The following is a 20192-nucleotide window of genomic DNA, read 5'->3' as shown; positions in this document are numbered from 1 at the left end:
TGCTGGAAGGACAAGGCTTTGGGGTTTATTTACAAGTGAACTATAGACCAAATCTCAGTGCTCCTCTGTCTGGGGCTGAGTTTAATTTCATAGTTGTTTTAAAATAAGGTCAGCTTAAGTTAAATTTTTCTTCCAGTCTTTGTTCCCCTTTCCCATATTTCACGGTACAGGTGTCACTGTGGGTTGTTAACGACCTCACAGGATCATTGCAGTTGGAAAAGCCCTCCAAAGTCACAGAGTCCAAGCTGTGCCTGATGCCCACCTTGTCCCCAGCCCAGAGCACTGAGTGCCACAGCCAGGCCTTCCCTGGACACCTCCAGGGCACTCCAAACCTCCCTGGGCAGCCCCTTCCAGAATTTAACAACCCTTTCCGTGAAGAAATTCCTCCTGATGGCCACCCTGAGCCTCCCCTGGCACGTCCTGAGGCCATTTCCCCCTGTCCTGAGCATGTCCCCCCATAACACGTTTGCTGCTTCGAGTCTGCAGCCCCACCCTGGGCGTTTTCCCCGTTGCCAGGTTGGCCCTTTCTGGCCCTTTCTCTGGGAGAACTTGGGCCCAGGTTGGAAGTGGGGACTCTGAAGTGCCCGTCAGTGGTGGGGGTCTCAGGGCAGGTGCCCACCCCACCATAGGTCCTGAGGGAGCGGCGTGGGGAGCTCCAGGCCAGCCCTGCCCCGGCGCCGTTAATGCGATTTGTACTGGGCTGTGACTAATGGAGTAAATGAGGGCAGGAGCAGATGGTTCTCCCTGGGGGAGCTGCTCAGCCCGAGTGAACTGGGTCACTCAGCAATCTGTGGTGCCTCCCACCCCCCTGAGCTGGGCACGGGGACCCCGAGTGTCCATGGCAGAGAGGATCCCGCGGGCTGTGGCCGTGCTCGGACGCCGGGGGGATTGTACCTCAGCGCAGCTGCACAGGCATCAAAACATCTGCTGGGGCTTCCAGATGGGAATTAAAGCTCACTGGCTGTTACATTGTCATAGAATCAAAGGATGCTGGGGTGGAAGGGGCTTTAAAGCCCATCCAGTGCCACCCCCTGCCATGGGCAGGGACACCTTCCTCTATCCCAGGTGAGCCCCATCCAACCTGGCCTGGGACACTTTAAGGGATGAGGCAGCCACAGCTTCTCTGGGCATTCTGTGCCAGGGCCTCCCCACCCTCACAGGGGACAATTCCTTCCCAATGTCCCACCTAACCCTGCCCTCTTTCTCTTCAAAGCCATTCCCTGTGTCCTGTCCCTCAAGTAATGGAATCACAGAATGCTGGTTTTATATTTAAATGCAACTATGGATAAATAAAAGTATCAGCTTAGGGTTCCATACTAGAATTAAAGTTCATTAGTTGTTATATTTCAGAAACAAAATTATGTCAGAGCTCTATAATCATTTTAAAACTCTTTAATATCAGTAAATTATAGTCAATAGGGAATGTGAAAAGGGAAAATGACTGGAACAGATTGGAGGAGCTTAAGTTAATACCCAAGAATCTCCTCTTCTAAGTCTTCATTGTCAGTTTTTCTAAAAGCTGGTGGTGATTCCTTTTAAGTTGATAAAGTGAGGCTTCAGTGGAGTTACGAGGAGACTGAAGTGGTTCAGATGCTGTGGTGAGTGTGGTGGACTCTGTCCTCTGCTTTCATAGAGTCATGGAAACGTTTGGGTTGGAAGGACCTTAAAGCCCACCCAGTGCCACCCCTGCCATGGGCAGGGACACCTCCCACTGTCCCAGGCTGCTCCAGCCCCAGTGTCCAGCCTGGCCTTGGGCACTGCCAGGGATCCAGGGGCAGCCACAGCTGCTCTGGGCACTCTGCTCTAAGGTTCTAAGACAGTTCCCCACAATAAATACTACGACCTTTCTTAGGTCCTGCCCCAGTGCAGGTTTTGGAACAGATCACTGGAGCTGCTCTGCAGCTGTGTCAGTGAAAATCACCTGAGGGGAGCAAAGGAGGATCCAGCTCTTCGGGTTGGGATTGAGCTCCAGAGAAGGGGAATATGCAGCACACCTGTGGTATTTAATGATTTCTAGGAAGTCTTTGTTAATGTCTTTCCAGAGGTGGTTAAGGACACTGATTTCTCGAGGCAGCCTCTGAAGGGGCTGTGTTGGAATTACTTGAGCATTTCAGGTCTGATTCCAACAAGTATTTCCACTGCCACCAGTCCTGGGGGCCTCAGGCTGGAGCTGCTCTGTGCCAGTGAGTGAGGGAATGGTGGTTTGATTTCCTGCATCCCTACACTGTAAAGGGCTCCAGTGGAGGGTTACATTCACCACTTTGTGGATGGCTTTGATTCACGCCCAAGCACACACACTGGAAAACCACACACAGGGAGGGCACTTCCACACAGGAGTTATTTTAGTCATGTTTGGTGGGGAGATTCCCTCCTGCTCTCCAGGGCGAGAACTCTGAGGTGATGGAAACTTTCCTAAACCAAGGGATTGCACAGCACTTCCTCAGCTTTGGGTGTGTCCAGGTGCCTGGTGGCTGGGTCTGCACCACGGGGGGGTTGAGCCCTTCAGTCCTCTCCTGGTGAATTCGTGTGGCTCACACTGAAGCTGCTGCAGCTTTTCCAGCTCCCCCAGCAGCTTTTCCAGCTCCCTCAGCCTTCCCCATGGAGCCCCCCTGTTGCTGAGCCCCCAGGCTGTGTGAGGCAGGGGCAGAGGCAGCTCTGGTGGCTGTGCAGCCCTGATTTATTGTGGGAAATGTAAATGATGGTTTGGATAACAGCATCATTATCATACCCAGAGCCAGGATATTTCCACAGCTACAGTGTATTTCCTCTCAATTAAATATTAATATTCCAGCCTGTCTGTGACAGGTTGTGTGTTGCCTCAGTGAAAACAAAGGAGTCTGGGATGTCTGGAGGGCACCTTAAACTGTTTGCTGAGCTGAAACTGAGGCAGGTGACTCTGCTTTTGTTTGCAGAGCTTTGTTTGTTCCTCTCACGATGGCCGAGGTTCCGGACCTGCTGCTTCTGCATCTCTTTGGTAACGCAGGGAATTCTTAGCAGGGAGATGTTTCACAGGTTTCCTTGTTGACCTAAGTCCATTTGAGTTCTCTGTGAAGTCACTCGGCTTGGGCAGAGCTCAGCTCCAAGTTCTTTGTGTTAGAAAAAAGGCTCAGTGTTCTTGGAGATAATGTGCAAGACAGAACAGAATTCCACAGAAACAGAATACTGCTGATTCAGGGGCAAAGAGGGCCTTGGAGAGGTGATGATTCCTCATCTCCCAGTGGCTTTTCCCTCGTGAGAGGTGTCCTGTGGTGGCTCACAACCATCTGCCTCTTCCTGACCTAAGAAACGTCCTTTCATTCAGGGAACAGGGGCAGGACAAGAGGGAACGGCCTCAGGCTGGGCCAGGGGAGGCTCAGGGTTGACAGCAGCAGGAATTTCCCCATGGAAAGGGCGCTCAGGCCTTGGCAGGGGCTGCCCAGGGAGGTTTGGAGTGCCCATCCCTGGAGGTGTTGGGGGAATTCCTGGACATGGCACTCAGTACTCTGGGCTGGGGACAAGGTGGGCATCGGGCACAGGGTAGAGTTGAGGTGTATTCCAGTTTTAATGAATCTGGGATTCTGTGATCCCACATCCTGCAAGGTGCAATACCAAACCTGCTGGAGAGAGTTCAAGAGTATCTTTGGTGCAGGGGAAAGGGATTTCAGGGGTTTTCTCCTTAGAGTCAGGGCTTCCCCCTTTGTCCCAGGGACACAGATCTCCAACTGATCGATTCCTCTGGGATGTATTTTCATTAAGCTCATTAGATCACACAGGAAAATCAGTACAGTTGTGTTTGTGTCTGTGCCAGGGGCCAGAGGCAATTCTGTCATGGCTGTGCAGAAGGTCAGGCATGTTTTGGGCTTTGTGTGAGCCTTTCATTCTGGAATTAGGGATTAAGTTTTACCAGACTCAGCTGTTTTGAGGTACTTCCTGAGGAATTCTTCGTGGGAAGGATGTTAAATGTTAGAAGGGGCTGCCCAGGGAGGTGGTGGAGTCTGGAGGTGGCACTCAGTGCTCTGGGCTGGGGACAAGGTGGGCATCAGTGGTCTCAGAGGTTTTTTCCAGCCTCACTGATTCTGTGATACTTTGAGCAGTCTGTGATTTAGAACCAAAAACCTGCTTCCACCCAGGCAAACCATTTCCCCCCCAGACTAATAATGGATCATTTAATCTGTTGTCCCTTGCACGTGAGTTGTCCCACCCGTGGGAGCTGGGAGCTGCAGCCACCGCGCTGTCGCTGCGCGTCAGGGCTCTGCAGCTGATGCAGGAAAACACTTTCCAAAACCATTGACTACAACCTGTCTGAAGTTGTCAGCCTGGTTTTAACCTGACATTTATTGCTGCAGCCAGAACCAGAGAAGCGAGGTTAAATCAGGCTGTTTGCAATAATCTCAGTGTCCCACGTCCCTTTTCTTCCGAGGGTGTCCTTGGGAATGGGAAGGAGCACTTGGGTTTGGATGGTGTCCATCAATGTGTCCTGGCACAAGGGAGGATCTAAGGGCAGTTTGAGATGCTCTGCGTGCTTTTCCTTGAGAAAATCCTCTCTAAAGAGTGAATGGGAAGCAGTTTGTCTTTCTGGGATGTCCTGTTTGTTTGGAACCCCTCCCTGACAGGAGGGGGCAGCCGGTGGGGTCGGGCTCTGCTGGCAGGGAACAGGGACAGGAGGAGAGGGAACGGCCTCAGGCTGGGTCAGGGCAGGCTCAGGGTGGACAGCAGCAGGAATTTCCCCATGAAAGGGGTGGTCAGGCCTTGGCAGGGGCTGCCCAGGGAGGTTTGGAGTGCCCATCCCTGCAGGTGTCCAAGGAGAGCCTGGAGGTGGCACTCAGGGCTCTGGGCTGGGGACAAGGTGGGCATCGGGCACAGGCTGGACTCCATGGACTGGGAGGGCTTTTCCAGCCTTTCATTCTGGGATCCAGTGAACTTCCTCCACAGCAGCAGCATCAGTCCCTCAACAGCTCCTGTGGTCCCTGGATTGGTCTCTTGCCCAGAGCAGCTGTGGCTGCCCCTGGATCCCTGGCAGTGCCCAAGGCCAGGCTGGACACTGGGGCTTGGAGCAGCCTGGGACAGTGGGAGGTGTCCCTGCCCATGATGATCCTGATGATCCTCCCCACCCAAGAATGTAAATTTGGGTATTTCTGTGCAGTATTTTTTTGTTTGAGCTCCACCAAGCTGGGCACACTCAGAGTGTTTTGCACTTTATCTCCCCTTTTTTTTTCTTAAAGGATTGAATCCAGTTTTCTTAAAGGATTGAATCCTTCCCTTTCCTGGGAGGGATGACACTTTTAAGACCAGTTTGGAACTCTGCTTCTAGGCTTGAAAGAGCTGTCTGACAAAATCTAATCGAGATTTTCCCTGTGACATTATTGGGTCACTAAATCCTAACTCTGAGATAAAACTTGTGAGGAAGAATGTCCCCAGTCTCCCTAAATTGAATTATGGTGGCAGATAGTTCAGATAAGTGGGTTTATCATCTTAAAATAGGCCATGAGGAAAACCATTACCCTTCAGTCAGACATTTTAGTTGGTTTTTCTTATATATGGAAGGGACTTGTGTAAAAACTTCTCTACAGAACTGTTGCTATTCAAGGAGGACACTTTGTACCTTGTTTTTCCTCAGTGTAGCACACAGGAATTAGCAGGAAAATGAGGATTACTGAAAAAGAACCCCCAGCACCAGCTGATGTCTTCAGAAGCTTAGAGATGGATCAGGGCTTGTCACCAGCAGTTCTGCATCGCCCCAGTCCAGGATCTAAATAAGCTCCTTTAATGCCTCTGTACATTAAATTGTGAAATCCTGGGCCAGGACCACGAGGCTGTGCTTCCTCCCTGTCCTTCCTTGCAGAGCTGTGGATAAATCGGGATTTCTCGGTCTTCTGAACAATCCAACAAAATATCAGGGATAGTAGCACATTATCCAGCACCTCCATGGTGTTTCCTTGGCTGGCTGTTATCCCCTGATCTCTGGAACCAGCTGTCATTATAGCAACATTTAAAACCAATGTTTCATAAAGCAATAAAGGAATGAGCCAAGGGCTGTGTCTGGAGCACAGGGATGCACTCCCAGCTCTTCCACCACTCCTGCCAGGAGGTGCATCCATCCAGCCCCTGGAACAGTGACTCTCTAATCATTATCTTTATTATTTCTTTTTCTTTCCTCATGTTGGTCTCGCTTTCACACCAGTTGGGCCTTGTCTGGTCTGGGGTAGGACTGGAGGGAGATGGAGGTGCCCAAGGCCAGATTGGACAGGGCAGGGCTTGTAGCAGCCTGGTCTGTGGGAGTTCAGTGCTGGGACTTTGTTGAAGCCACTGTTAGAGAGCAGCAGATTTTAGTTAAGCCCAAAATAGAGAGCGAGTGTGGTGAGTGGCTGTGGGGGCAATTCTGAAAACTTCCCTCTTTGTTTCTCAGATGGAGCTGAGGAAGAGAAGATGGAAACGGAGGCAGAGGGGCAGCAGGCAGAGAAGGTGAGTTTGGGTCTGCTGGCAGGAGGCTTCTGGCACTTAAATCCTGAGTTCCCAAGCTTTAGGGTGCCTGTAAGACAGGGGACAGTTGTGCTGCTTGTGTGTCCACAGTTTCCAGCCTCCACAGAGCTTCTTCTCGGTGACTGAGTCCTAAATCCCAGCAGTGAGGCATCAGCAGTTGTTCCTGGTCCTGGGGAGGAAAGGCTGGGCTGGGAGGAGCTGGGAGCTGGCTGATGCTGTGGGAATTGGGATTGGAGCTGCACAAGGAGCTGGGCCCGTGGGCTTTCCTGCCGGGGGGTGCCCTGAAGTGTCACCTTGCCCTGGGACAGTGGCTTTGGCAAACGCCTGCCAGCAAGGCTTCCAGGGCACGCAGGGCTTGGAGCACTCCCAGTACTCCACAGCCATTTGTGCCCCACGTGCCTCCAGCTGAGCTGCTCAAGGAGAATCCTCCTCACAGGAATTCTGGGCTGGCTCTTGGGCATGGACGTGTTTGTGTCCTCCTGATGCTGGGGGCGATCCACCCTGCCCAGAAAGATCAGATATTTAGACACCAATTATTGTTATCCTTCAGCCTGTTGATAATGACCACAAGAACACATTTGTGGCTTTTTCATAACCTGCGTCCACAGACAGGTACCTCAAACTGCAGTGAGTGTTTCACACCTGAACTGGGATTAAACTGGGATCCTGGAATTGCAGGATAGCTCTTCAATTACTGCTAAATTATTCTAATATTTAAATGATTACTATTTTATTTGTTTATATATTAATATAATGTTGTTTAATATGTATTTTCATAAAACTAATGTTTTAATTATATATTTATATGTAAATTTAATTTTAAAGCTATAATTAATTTCATTTGTAATTCCTGCTACATTCTTGATAAATAAATGGGGATGGTTGTTTCTGGAGTCTGCAGCAACAGGAAATATTTCTTGTTGCCTCCTTCACCACATGAGGAGTTCAGACTAACCTGGGGCTGATCAATGCAGCCTTGGGGTTATTTCCCACTCTGTTTTCAGGTCGTTCTTCTGCCTCCCTGATATACAGGGGCATTTGGGAAGAGATAAGTGGGGAAGACTCACTCAGGACTTGGAAATCTGCATATTCCCAGCCATTCCATGATTCTGTGATCTCAGTTCAGGAGTTTTTGTACCCACAGAGTAACCCAGCTTGGCCTGGGTCACTGGACTTGGTCCAGTTTAGCATTTACTTTTACTCACATTTTGGCTTTGTTTGTCAGATTTGGCTGAAGCAGCAGCCACCCTTTAAAGTGTGATCTCTTCATTTATGGTAATTAATTAATTTGAAGGCCATGAATGAAGTTAACGGTGAATATCTTCTCTCCCTGCCATTCTCCAACCAATCTCATCCCCTTTAGGTGGAGAACAAAGCCGAGAGTGAAACTGAGGAAGGGGAGAAAGTCCCGGAAGGGGAAAACGAGCGGAGTGCGGAGAAGGAGCCGGAGAGCGAAGGGGCTGCGGAGCCCAAGACAGGTAACAGCTGCCAGCTGCTCCAGCACCTCCCCCAGAGTGCCTGGGACAGGCCCCAAACCCAGCTGGGAATGTTCCCCTGGCACCTCGGGCTGCTCCGTGTTCAGCAGAGCAGATTCCACTGTAACCTCCCTGCAGAGCTCAGGCACCAAATCCCTCCCTGAGCTTCCCAGCCCTGGGCATGGGGGAAGGAATTGCAGCACCACAGTGCCTGTGGGTCGTAGAAATGGGTGGGGGTTTGCTCATATTCCACAACATTTGATCATTTTGGATGCAAAGAAGTGGAACTGCTGGAGGTGCTCAAGGTTGGACGGGGCTGGGAGCACCCTGGGCAGTGGGAGGTGTCCCTGCCCGTGGCAGGGGTGGGATGGGATGGGTTTTAAGGTCCCTTCCAACTCAAACCATTCTGGGATTCTCTGCTCACTTCTACCCTTGTTCAGTTTCCCTGGGAAGTGATGCAAAGCCTGAGGCTGAGGAATAACAACACCTACATAAAACCTTGTTCTTTTTGACATTTCTCATGTGCCCCATAAAATCATGGAATGGTTTGGGTTGGAAGGGACTATAAGGGTCATCCAGTGCCACCCTGCCATGGGCAGGGACACCTCCACTGTCCCAGGCTGCTCCAAGCCCCAGTGTCCAACCTGGCCTTGGGCACTGCCAGGGATGGGAATGGATATATTGCTTTTTTCCTGCAACTTAGATTCAGGTGTTTAGCACCAGGTAGAATAAGGAGCATTTGGATTTGATGGAGTTGATTTGGAAATGATATGGGTAAGCTGATGGCAGGTGCTGAATTGAGAGGATGGGGATGAAAAGCATTTGAAGTTGCCCCATTTGTTGGATCAGGTCCCCTCAAACTGGGGTTCCCCTGTCAGCATTTGGATGGGGAGCAGTGCTGGAAGTCAGGAGGAGTTAATTAGTGCCTGCCTAATGAGTGTGGGGCCCTCCCATCCCGGGAATGCGTGTAACGGCCTGGGCTGGGAATGTCTTGCAGAGGAAAAGGAGGCAGAGGAGAACAAGGAGAACGTTGATGGCAGCAAAGACAAAGAGGCCGAGGCTGGGAAGAAGAAAGTGGAACATGAGATCTCGGAAGGAAACGTGGCCACAGCTGCAGCTGCTGCCCTGGCCTCTGCTGCCACCAAGGCCAAGGTTGGTGCTGCCCCAACACCCTGGGCTTGGCTTCCAAGGACAGCAGAGCTGTGCCTGAAGTGCTCCTTGGTCCCAGAGCTGTGGAGTTGACACTCTGATTCCTGACACCTTGTGCGAGCACAGGTGCTGCCTTAATTTCTCCTGCCTGGGCCCCTGAGTGAGATAACGAACAGTTGTAATTAAGCAGCTCCTTGGGTGATTATGGACTCGATGAACATCCCTGAGGAGCAGCCCAAAATGTGTGTGATTGCTTGGCAAGGCTTTTTTCTGCTGGGAGGTCTGGCTGTGGTGCTGAGGGTGCAGGTCTGGGGCACAAACCCTTCGATGGCCTCTGCTGCTGCCCCAGGGCTGCACACAAACCCCTGAGCTCTGTGTGGAGCAGACACAGAGGGATGTTCTGTCCTGGCACTGCAGCTTCCACAGACACCTTAATGATTCTGTGTTTTGTTAAGAGCTCTGTTAAAAGCACGTTGGTGTCTTCCCTTGACTCCTGTTTGTGTGTGGTCTCTAATGAGCTGTGTTGAATCAGCTTTTCTTTACCCTGTAATTACTAATTGCACGTTGTCTTGCCTTTCCTTCTTGCAGGAACCACACTGCTTTCATTGCTTTTAGAGTATCTTTTTCAAGTCTGTTTTCTCTTTACAAATTTCTCTGGATTCAAGTTCTAATTTGGGTTTTTAAATCACTCTTGGATTCAGTGCCACGTTCCACGTCCACCTGCTTTACAGAAACCAAGAGCGAAGCATGGGTGGTGTTTATTCCTGATGGATTTCCATGGATAGAACGAGCTGTTGTGTGTTCTGTTGACTTTTCCACTCTGATCTTTGACTCGTTAACTTTAGACTCTTTCCCCAGCTGCATCCCCCAGAGTGAGGATGGTGGGTGATGTCATGTGCAGTCCCTCCTTTTGAACCCAGGAGATGGAGGATATTTTCGTTCTTGCCTTTCAAACCAGGTTGTAAAATCCCACAAGGCAGAAAACTCCTTGTCCATTAAAATCCCAAACTGCAGGCAAAGCTGAGGTTCAGTATTTTGGTGAAGTGAAGCAGAGTCCAAAGTGGTTCCCTTGTGCATCACTTTGAACCTGAGGGTGACTCTCAGTTCATCGGACTCACAGATCTCCTCAGCCCAGCTGGAAAAACCTGTGCTGCATGAGGAGCCGTGAGATTTAATCTGTCCTTTATGGAAGGCCACTTGCTCCAAATGAAGATGAGCTGCTGCTCCCTTCCTCTGGAGATAACGAGCTGGAGGGAGCAGGGACCTGGCTGATGGCACTTTCCATTATGGCAGTAACAATGTTCTGGAAGAGCTTCAGCTTTCCATTATGGGGAATAATGTATTGTAATTAGGAGGCTGACGCTTCAGAGTAGAATTCAAGTTCAACAGGGATTTCTCTTCCCACTCACTTAATAAGCCAGACAGTATTAGAGCTTTGGGTGGTCTGTGTCTTGTCTGAGGGAGTAATTAAACTCTTCATCATGAGCTCTAGGCCTGGTCATGTGGAAAGCTGTTTTCCTTAGGATTTGATATCAGAGGAATATTGCAGTTGGATTCTGAGGAAAGACAGGGGTTAAAGACAAGTGATTGAAATGGGGTTTCATTTGTTTTGGGGCCTTTTTTGGTTTTTTTCTTTTGGGATCAGTAGCTTCACCAAGAAATTGTGAGTTGTGCTCTTTGAGAAATGGTGAACATGAATGTTCAGGGTGAGACTCTGTATTTCGTAGAGAGCAACAGTTAAAATGTGTTTTTACGGGTTCTGGTTTCTGAACAAACACCATCAGAATTTAACTCCCTTCTGCTCATTTTCCTCCCAATGGAAAGCCAGTGTGAGCTGGTTTTTTCCTTTCTGTGCAGAAGTATCCCTGCTGGATCCTGTCCTGTGCTGCTCCTGCTCTGCTCCAGCTGGGACTGAGCTGCAGAACTTCTGCTCTTCATCCACCACTTCCCCTTCCCTAAACAACTGTTCTGGTCCCAGTTTGACCTCCTGCCAGACAGACCTCCCTGAATTCCTGCTGGGAGTTGGCTGGGACTGAAGAGATCATTCCTAGAAAGATCACTGCTGATCCCAGTGATGCAGTGGGGCTCCAGGAGAGCTGGAGAGGGACTTGGGATGGAGGGACAGGACCCAGGGAATGGCTTTCCTCTGCCAGAGGGCAGGGCTGGATGGGATAGTGGGAAGGAATGGGCTGTAAGGGTGGGCAGGCCCTGGCACAGAGTGCCCAGAGCAGCTGTGGCTGCCCCTGGATCCCTGGCAGTGCCCAAGGCCAGGCTGGACACTGGGGCTGGGAGCAGCCTGGGACAGTGGCAGGGCTGGCACTGGATGATCCTTAAGGTCTCTTCCCACCCAAACCATTCATGCATTCCGTGATTATTTTTTATAGAACCATTTAGGCTGGAAAAGCCCTTTAGGATCACTTGCTCATTTGTGACTCAAGGCTGGTGCAGTGATGGGTTTATCAGGCATTTCAAATTACCACTGAATTTGTGTTCCTGGTTTTCCTCAGTTGCAGCTGTAGGGATTTGTCCCTTGTCCACGGAAAGCTCAGGTAATGTCAGGCTGGGGAACAGCCTCTTTGAGTCTCTCTAGGAAAAACTTCAGGGATAATTTCCTTTCTAAGGTGTATTTTGAGACCTGTCCTTTACCTAATCATGTGCTTTGATTTGCTGTTAATCCCATTTCATTATTAAAATTGCACATGTGAAACAGAGTGAAGTGTTTGGTAGAAGACTCTGTATCACCAGGTGCTTCCCTCACTCTGAATTTTCACACAAACAAGTTTATTTTACTAAACAGTGTTACTTGACATGAAATTCCCTGTTCTGTCAGCATTGTTTCATTATTTTGTGTGCAGCACTTTGGTCAGTTTTGGAACAGCTGATGGAATTTCAGGCGGATGTGGTGTTGGATGAGGTTGGAGTCACTCTGGTTCTCTCAGACCTGATTTAAAATTTACTTTAGAGCCAGGAGTGCATTTACCCACATTTACTGAACCCTCCTTCACTGCTGGTGGGTCAGGGAGGTGAATGCTGTCAAATGGCACAGTATCACATGGGTTTGAGAAATTCTGATTATAATCAGGGTTTTACAAGGAGGTTTTTAATGGTGCTTTCCTCCAGCTTGGTGTTTGTCCCAGTTCTGAGGCAGTTTGGGGCCCAGCTCCCTCGGTCAGGGTCTGTTTGCAGCTGGGGCTGGATGAGCCTCCTGCTTTTCCTTTTTTCCTTCTTCCCCTCAGGCCTCACCTTTCCCTTCTGACAGCCCAGCCCTCCTTGCCCCCAGGCCTTGGATGTGTCAGGAAGGCTTGGACAGGGTGGGAACGTGTGTGCCTGTGAGCACAGAGCCCCCAGGCAGGACACGGCGGGTGCCTTCTCAGGGCGTTCTCGTTCTGAGCAGCAGGTTTTTATAAAAACGACTAAAAGCATCATGACCACACTTGTCACACTCTGAGGGTGTGAAACACTTCCCTGGCTGTCTCATGTATCAAATATATATATACACAGACCCCTGGTGTTATTTATGTGTGTGTATAAATGGGATGAAGCTAAAGCCTTATAAAGAATCCACGTGCGCTTTACTTGAGCAAAAACTATTTTAATGGCAAAGACATGGCAGTGCCATCTCCCTGCTTGGGGGTCATTCTGGGTCACAGCCTCTCGTGTGTGTCCTGCTGGGAGCTTTTTGGGTGACCCACAGCTGACTCCACTGAACCAACCCTTCTCCCTCATTTGCATTCCCACTGGAAGTGCTCCCTGTGCCCAGTGCTGGGAAGGCTCCGAGGCAGAGCTGGATTGCTCTGAGCATCCTCCACAGCTCCTGTAGGAAACCTTCACACCTATTTATTTGATTAAAAGCTTCATAATCTTCCAAGGGCCTCTGGTTCCCAGCATAAGATTTATAGTCTAATTCCCTGTTTTCTGTCCAGAAGCGGAGCAGGGTGGCTGAAGCTGGATGATTCCCTCCCTCCCAGCCCCTTATTGTGCCCAGCTTCCCAGAACAACCCCTGTGTTTCATCCCCAGCACCTGGCGGCCGTGGAGGAGAGGAAGATCAAGTCCCTGGTGGCCCTTTTGGTGGAAACTCAGATGAAGAAGCTGGAGATAAAACTTCGCCACTTTGAGGAGCTGGAAACCATCATGGACCGGGAGAAAGAGGCAGTAAGTGGGAATTTGGGATTACATCTGTCACTGCAAAGATCTGTGTGTGCCAACGTGGAAAACCAGCAGCTCCTCTCCTCTCCTTTATTTCCTTCTCCTTCAGCTGGAATCCATGATTCCCTCCCACAGTGTCTTTTGAGCCCTTTCCTCCTTCATCCAGTGTTTTGTCTATTCCATAAGCAGCACACTGGGGGTGTCCTGGGTTTGCTTCCTCATCCTCATTCCAAGCAGGAACGTGGAATTGAGCCTTTAGGTGGCCTTTTCACGTGGATTATATCTGACCTAAGAACAGCTTTTCCCTGGAGGAGTGAAATGGGTGGAACCCTTCCTTCCCTAGGAGGGGAACCAGCCCTGTCTGCCTTTCCCCCGACCCAGGGGAAGAGTCAGTTCCAAGGAGATGGTTCAGGTTTTTGGGGGCATTCTGAGCAGCTCGTGGGAAAGCCCTGGAAGTGGGGTGTGGAGGTGGAAGGGGAATGCTCAGGTGTGACAGCCTCATTTGTGGTGGTGGTGCTGATGATGGGTTTGCCTGAGCCGGGAAGGCAGCAGCAGCTTCAGGAGAGGGGAGGGCAGGGGAGGAGTGAGGTCAGGACATGGAGAGGTGCTGCCTGGGCCTGGATTACTCAGGAATTACGAGGAGTTGTGTCACATGTACTGCCAGAGGCTTTGGAGAAGTGCTTCCTCTCTGGCTGCTCGAAAGATGACTCAAAATCTCATTTTTATCAGAATGGCCATTTTTAAATGTATTTTTTCTTAGCTGCCTCATTGTTGTGAGTAGACAGTTACTCCAGATGGGTTGAAGATGTTGATTCATCATTCCAGGGATTTCCGCATTTGCCCTTCTGTGTGAATGCAATGGAATTATCCCCATTTGGCATCCATGGAATCATAGCCCAGGCTGGGAAGGGCATTGGGTCCAACTCTGCTGCTCACAGAACCTCAAACTAAACCATGTGAGCAAGAGCATCATGCAGACATTCCCTGAACTGTGCCAGGCCTGATGCCGTGGCCGCATCCCTGGGGAGCCTGGCCACCCTGTCCACGGAGAACCTCTTTTCCAGTGCAAAGCTCCCCCTAATCACACTGATGGAGTTTGACAAGATGTGGACTTCTCTTGGAGCAGGATGTCAGCAGGAATTTCTGGATTGCTCCACATCCTCTACCGTTTCAGTCTGTATTTGATTGGCAGCTCAGGAAATGGACCTAACTCTTTTGGAAAGGTTCCCTGCAGATTCTTTCTTTGGGGGATATATTCCATTAGTGACAGGGAGGGGTTTTTTCCTCCTTTTTGAGGCATATGACATTTCCCTTTTTAAAAATGTGCATACAGATTTTCCCCTTGGCTTCCTGGTGGTTAAATTCGGTCTTTTCACCTGTCATTGTGGATATTTAGTGGAATAATTAAAGCAGAAAAAGCTCCTTGTTGCCATTGCACACTGTGCCTGTCGCTCCTGCTGCCCTGGCTTCTCCTTGCAGGGAAGGAGCAGGGATTGTGAGTGTTGACAGGAGTCAGTGCTGCAGACTGGAGGGTGTTACATTTCAGGCAAAGCACATTTATTTGTGTTTGAGCTGAGCAGTGTCAGCGCTGCCAGTGCTGAGTGTGGCAAACCAGGGGCCTGTTGGTGGAGCTTTGCCGACCCAGAATTTCTAATGGCACCTGAAGCTTTGCTGGTTCTGTTCAGGGAGGAATCCCTGAATCCCTGAGGCTGGAAAAGCCCTCCCAGTCCATGGAGTCCACCCTGTGCTCAATGCCCCCCTTGTCCCCAGCCCAGAGCACCCAGTGCCACCTCCAGGCCTTCCTGGGACTCCTCCAGGGATAGGGACTCCAAACCTCCCTGGGCAGCCCCTGCCAAGGCCTGAGCACCCTTTCCATGGGGAAATTCCTGCTGAAAGGAAGTTCTGTGCTGGAGATGAAGCTGTAGCACAGTGATGTGTTGTATTAGGGAACATTAAATGCTTGTAGTTGCCCCTCCTGGTGCATCGCTTTTACAACAGTACAGAAGTGGGTGTTGGATATTGGGGGATTGTCAGGTGTAACATCCAGAACCACCTCCCTGAATCCCAGCTGATTTCCTGAGCAGGGTTCTGTAGGGAGACGCTGTGGGAGAGGGTCCAGCAGGGGCCAGAGAGATGTTCAGGGCTTTGGAGCATCTCTGATGAGCAGAGACTGCAGGAGCTGGGCCTGGTCAGTCTGCACAAGGGAAGCTCAGAGGGGATCCCATCAATCCACACAAATCTCCCCCAGGGCTGCCAGAGGATGGTCCCAGACTCTGCTCAGTGACAGGACAAGGAGCAGTGGCCACAAACCAAAACACAACAAGTTCCAGCTCAGCAGGAGGAAGAGCCTCTTTCCATGGAGGAGGGGCAGAGCCCTGGAACAGCTGCCCAGGGGGGCCTGGAGTCTCCCTCTCCAGAGGGATCCCAAACCCCCTGGACACGTTCCTGTGTCACCTGCTCCAGGTGCCCCTGCCCAGGCAGGGGCTGGACTGCATGGGCTCCAGACCCTCCCAACGCAGGCACTCTGGGATTCTGGGGCAGGTGACAGGAGCTGGCCTTGGTGAAGGTTCTCAGCCTCTCTCCTGCCTCATTCCAGCTGCAGGAATGACTGAGACTGGGGAGCAGCTGTAAGTTACTGATGGAGTTCCCACTGGAAAATGTGTTGCTGCAGTTGTTTTAATGCCAGTCCGGGTGTACAGCCAGGGGTTGTGTCTGAGGTGGTGACAGAGCCTGGTACAGAACCAGGGGTTTGGGCTCTGTACTAGAGCCCAAGCTTAAACTTGGCTCAGCTTTACACCAGCTCATGTTATAACTTGTCTTTCTGTGCCTTTTTATCCCCTGTCCAACTGTCTGTCCTCATCCCAAGCATAGGGATTGTATAGAGGGGAAGTTTCCCCTGGCTTTCCATACTCAAATGTGAATTTTCAGGCACTGGCTGCTGTTTGGGCATCCTTGTAAGGACTCTTTTAAACTGTAGCGGGATGGGGTGCCCGAAGAGAGCAATGCGGGCCACAAAAGGGTCTCAAAGGAATAAAAAAGTGTTGCCTGAGCCTTTGTTTGGGGTCATTTGCAGGAGTTCCTCTCCCAGCTGTCTGCCACCTCGGGAATGTTTCCCCACACGCCCCATTTCCCCGGTGGGGTGGATTGATCGGGTGCTTCCCTCAGCGTATCAGCGTGTCCGAGGAGAAAGGAGCCAGGGCAGCATGAATAATGCCATTGTGGGCCTGCAGCAGCCGCTCCGCCCCGGCCAGGAGCATGTTTAATTCATGAGCTCGGCCCTTCTGGGGCTGCTGAATGGCGGTTCTGTGGAGCTCCCTTCCCGCTCCCCATCCCTGCCTTGTCAGCAGCCAGGCTGCCAACACCGAGTACTGAGGGAGCTTTGGGATTTTTGGAGAACTCGTGCTAGGTGAGAGTCTCCTTGGCAACCTGCTTTTCAGCTGAATTACAGTCTCTACCTTAAAACACTCATTGAATATTTGTAAGTGAGTCACGCGACCCCGGGTCTGGTTGTCCAAGAGTTATAATGTGGGAATGTGTCAATATTCCTTAAATAAGTCAAATTCCACTTCCTTCGCCAGGACACTGATCCATCAAACAAATGCCCGATTGTAGGAAATGCTTCCTGTAGCTTTTTTGTCTTTTCATGGAATTCCAGACTGGTTTGGGTTGGAAGGTTCTTCAGGATCATCCAGTTCCACCCAGGGCAGGGGCACCTTCCCTAGGCCAGGTTGCTCAGGTCTCACTCTCTACACGATTTCATAATTAATCAAAGTAGCCTATTTGATGTTAATTGGCCTAGGTTTTTTACATAAAGCTCTTAATAGTGCAAACGACTGGTGTCTGGCTGCTGTGGCATCCAATTCCTGCACTCAGAGGATGGAGAAGGCTCCTGCCTGTGATCCCCAAGCTCCTGCAGCTGCACACACGTTCTGCTTTGGGCTTGCCTAGAAAACTCCTTGAGTTTCCTGTTCTCCCTCATTCCAGCATGCAGAACATGGAGAGAGAAAGCCCCGGTTTCTTCCAGAGCTGCATTAGGGCTGAGTTCTCAGTGCAGAGCTCTGTGAGTAACGAGCTGTGTTGCTGAGAGGTTTTGGGACAGAACAAGGTGAGTCCCTGTGTTCCAGCTGGAAGAAGCTCTGGAGCCTTTCCCAGAACCTGCTGCAAACATCCACAGGACAGGTGTTCGATTTGGGTTTGGTGGGGTTGGAATGAGAGGCTCCTTCCAGCCCAGCCCCCATCTGGTTGGTAGGAACACGTTTGAAATGCATCCTTCCTAACTTGCCTGTGCCTTCTGTCCCCTTCTGGCACAGCTGGAGCAGCAGAGGCAGCAGCTGCTGACCGAGAGGCAGAACTTCCACATGGAGCAGCTCAAGTACGCCGAGCTGAGGGCTCGCCAGCAAATGGAGCAGCAGCACAGCCAGAACCCCCAGCAGCCCCACCAGCACCCCAGCGGGCCTGGCATGAACCCCCTGGGGGCACCAGCACACCCAGGGCTGCTGCCCCACCAGCAGCCCCCGCCCTACCCCATGATGCACCACCAGATGCCACCTCCTCACCCACCTCAGCCAGGTAAGAGCCGGGAGCAGGGAATTCCTGCCGTGAATCCCTGTAGGAGTGAGCCCAGAGGGAGAGGAGCTGCCAGGGGAGGCTGCCCGAGGGGTGATGGCTGGTCTGGGTTACTGGTTTGTAATGGTGCCACTGTCAGACACGGCTGGCTGGAAGGATGAGCTTTGCTTGTTCTGCAGGTTCATTTTGGAGCTTTTACCCCATTCTGGATGTCTGGATGGAGTTTGAGGAGGTGGTGTCTTATGGAGGGTGTGAACCTCAAAAGTTGGGAATGAGGGAGGGCCAGGCTCCCCCCAGCAGCACCAGGGTGGGAGGCAGTGGGCACAAACATGAGAAATTCCTTCCAGCCACAGGAAAACACCTTTTTTTTTTCCCTGGGAGGTTCATCAGCCCCAGAGCAGATTGTCCAGCAGGGCTGGGAGTCCCCTGCCTGGGACAGTCAGGCTCTAAAGTCAAGTGAAATGTGAAGCTGCCCCAAGCACTTCCAGATGTTTTTAGGTTATTTGTATTTCTCTAGACTTGTTTTGGTGATCTGAGCAGATGCTCCTTCAAAAACAATCATTCCTCAAATTCTCCAGTTCATGGCACGGAAGTTAAGAGACTGGGACAAGCAGCAGAAGCTCCTTAAGGAACTTCCTTTGGCAGGAGACCTGACTGTGAGAGGTTGCTGTGTCCTGCCTGGATGTGTTTGATGCCAGGGGAGGGTCACAGGACCGTGTTGGTCAGAGGGGTCACCTGGAAGTGTCCAGTGCAGCCTGTCCTGCTGGTAGGGGACTTGTCCTGCTGAGGGTTGGGTATCTCCAAGGGGGGAGATACTCCTGATTCCAGAGGGTGGGATGATCAGGTGCTGATGTGAATTGGCAGCTTTTACTTGCTAAAGGTTGTTGAAATGGTAATTTAAAATTGAATAATGGTGTCTGGCACATGGGAATCTGGTTGTGGGACTGGACACAGCCGAGGAGCTTGACCAAAACCTGCTCCAGAAGAAGACCTGATCAGTTATTAGCCAAAAGTATTTTGGGAGATTTTTCATAGGCAGCTGCTGAAGAGGCTGGAAAGTTTGAGTGTCATAATCCAGATAGAACGTGGCAACAGGAAGCTGCAGGAACTTGAGTTTTCCTCTTGAGACAAAAAGCATTTGATTTGGGAAGGAGCAGAAGGGCACAGGAAACAGCAGGATTTGCAGGTGACCAGGAAAATGGGCACTAATCCAACTGGATCTGCAGAGTGATCAAAGTGGATTCCCTCAGCAGGGGCAGAGGACTGGTGACTGGGCAGGAAGGGAAGACTTGTCTGATGAGGCTCAGGCTCACTCAGTTTTTAAGGCTCAGGGAGTTCCTGGGTTCGCTGTGGACAAAAATCCCTGGGAGCTGGTTTGGTTTTTGCTGGAATTGGATTGTGAGTGTGATAAAATATGGTCTAGCTTTAGACTCAGATTTAACATGCTGGCTCAGTGTGTCTGTTGTGGGGTGTGGACAGCTCAGGGCTGCTCACGTGGCTGTGAAGGAATAACCTGGAAAGGGAAAACTGGCAAATGGGGAACGGAGTAAAGGAGGCAATCCTGGCACATCCATACACAGCTCTCCTTCCATGCTGCTGTGGGGACTGGGACAAGATTAAAGCATTGTTGTGTTTATTCTCTGGGGAGCTGATAACTCCTGCTTTCTGATGTGCTCCCATCCTTGGCTCACACAGCCCCATGTTACTCCAGCCCCTCGCAGCCACCCGGGCTCTGCATTCCCAGGGGTCCCTCCCGGAGCAGGAACAGGGAATGTGGCTCTGTTAATTAGTCAGAACATCTCTCTTTCAGGTTTGATTAAAGCTGGTCGATAGATTGACTTTTCCAGCAGCACCTCCCCTGGCTGAGGGCAGCAGAGCCCTGGCTGAGGCTCAGCACTCCTGACTCCCACAGCAGCATCCAGAGCTGTCCCATTCCACAGCACCAGGATGTGCCCTCACCTCCTCTGACAGTTCTCTGGTTTGATGCTTTTGTGAAGGGAAGAGTTGGAGGCCTGCTCAGAGTTTGGAGCAAACCGCTCTGTCTCCAGCCACAGCCCAGCTGATGTTGCCTAGAAAGCAGAAGGGGCTCGTTTCCTTGAGTTCTTCAGTGGCAGTTTGTTAGGAGTGCCTGGGAAGGCCACAGGTGCCAAAGCTCCTTGGCTGCACAGCAGAGTTATTCTGACTTGAGGGCATGGAGAGAAAATGGCAAACTGGTGAACTTCACCTTGCTCACCCTACACCTGTGAGTTCCCTCACTGGGTCTGCCCCTGAGTCTCCTGCAGCCTAGGGGGAGATCCCAAATTTTGGTGAGTGAGGAGATTATGGAGTCCTGGAATGGTTTGGGTTGGACCTCGAAAATCACCCAGTGCCACCTCCTGCCATGGACAGGGACACCT

At 51.0% G+C, this 20192-nt stretch overlaps 1 protein-coding gene across 1 annotated transcript in view; it reads left to right on the top strand.

Annotated features, from left to right (window-relative positions):
• The window catches only part of SMARCC1 (SWI/SNF related, matrix associated, actin dependent regulator of chromatin subfamily c member 1), a 65573-nt gene that overhangs the window by 37407 nt on the left and 7974 nt on the right, over window positions 1-20192 (top strand). Inside the window, exons 22-26 of the mRNA XM_042022290.1 lie at window positions 6386-6441; window positions 7823-7937; window positions 8932-9086; window positions 13102-13236; window positions 17541-17799. Of these exons, the coding sequence (XP_041878224.1) occupies window positions 6386-6441; window positions 7823-7937; window positions 8932-9086; window positions 13102-13236; window positions 17541-17799 (720 nt within the window). The remainder of the gene's footprint in view (window positions 1-6385; window positions 6442-7822; window positions 7938-8931; window positions 9087-13101; window positions 13237-17540; window positions 17800-20192) is intronic.

This window comes from Corvus kubaryi, unplaced genomic scaffold (assembly GCF_017639235.1).
Source record: "Corvus kubaryi isolate FWS band 111438036 unplaced genomic scaffold, C.kubaryi_AGA036_p1.0 37193, whole genome shotgun sequence".
Lineage (NCBI taxonomy): Eukaryota > Metazoa > Chordata > Aves > Passeriformes > Corvidae > Corvus > Corvus kubaryi.
The sequence above is the reverse complement of the archived record's forward strand: the minus strand, read 5'-3'. Positions and strand labels throughout refer to the sequence as shown.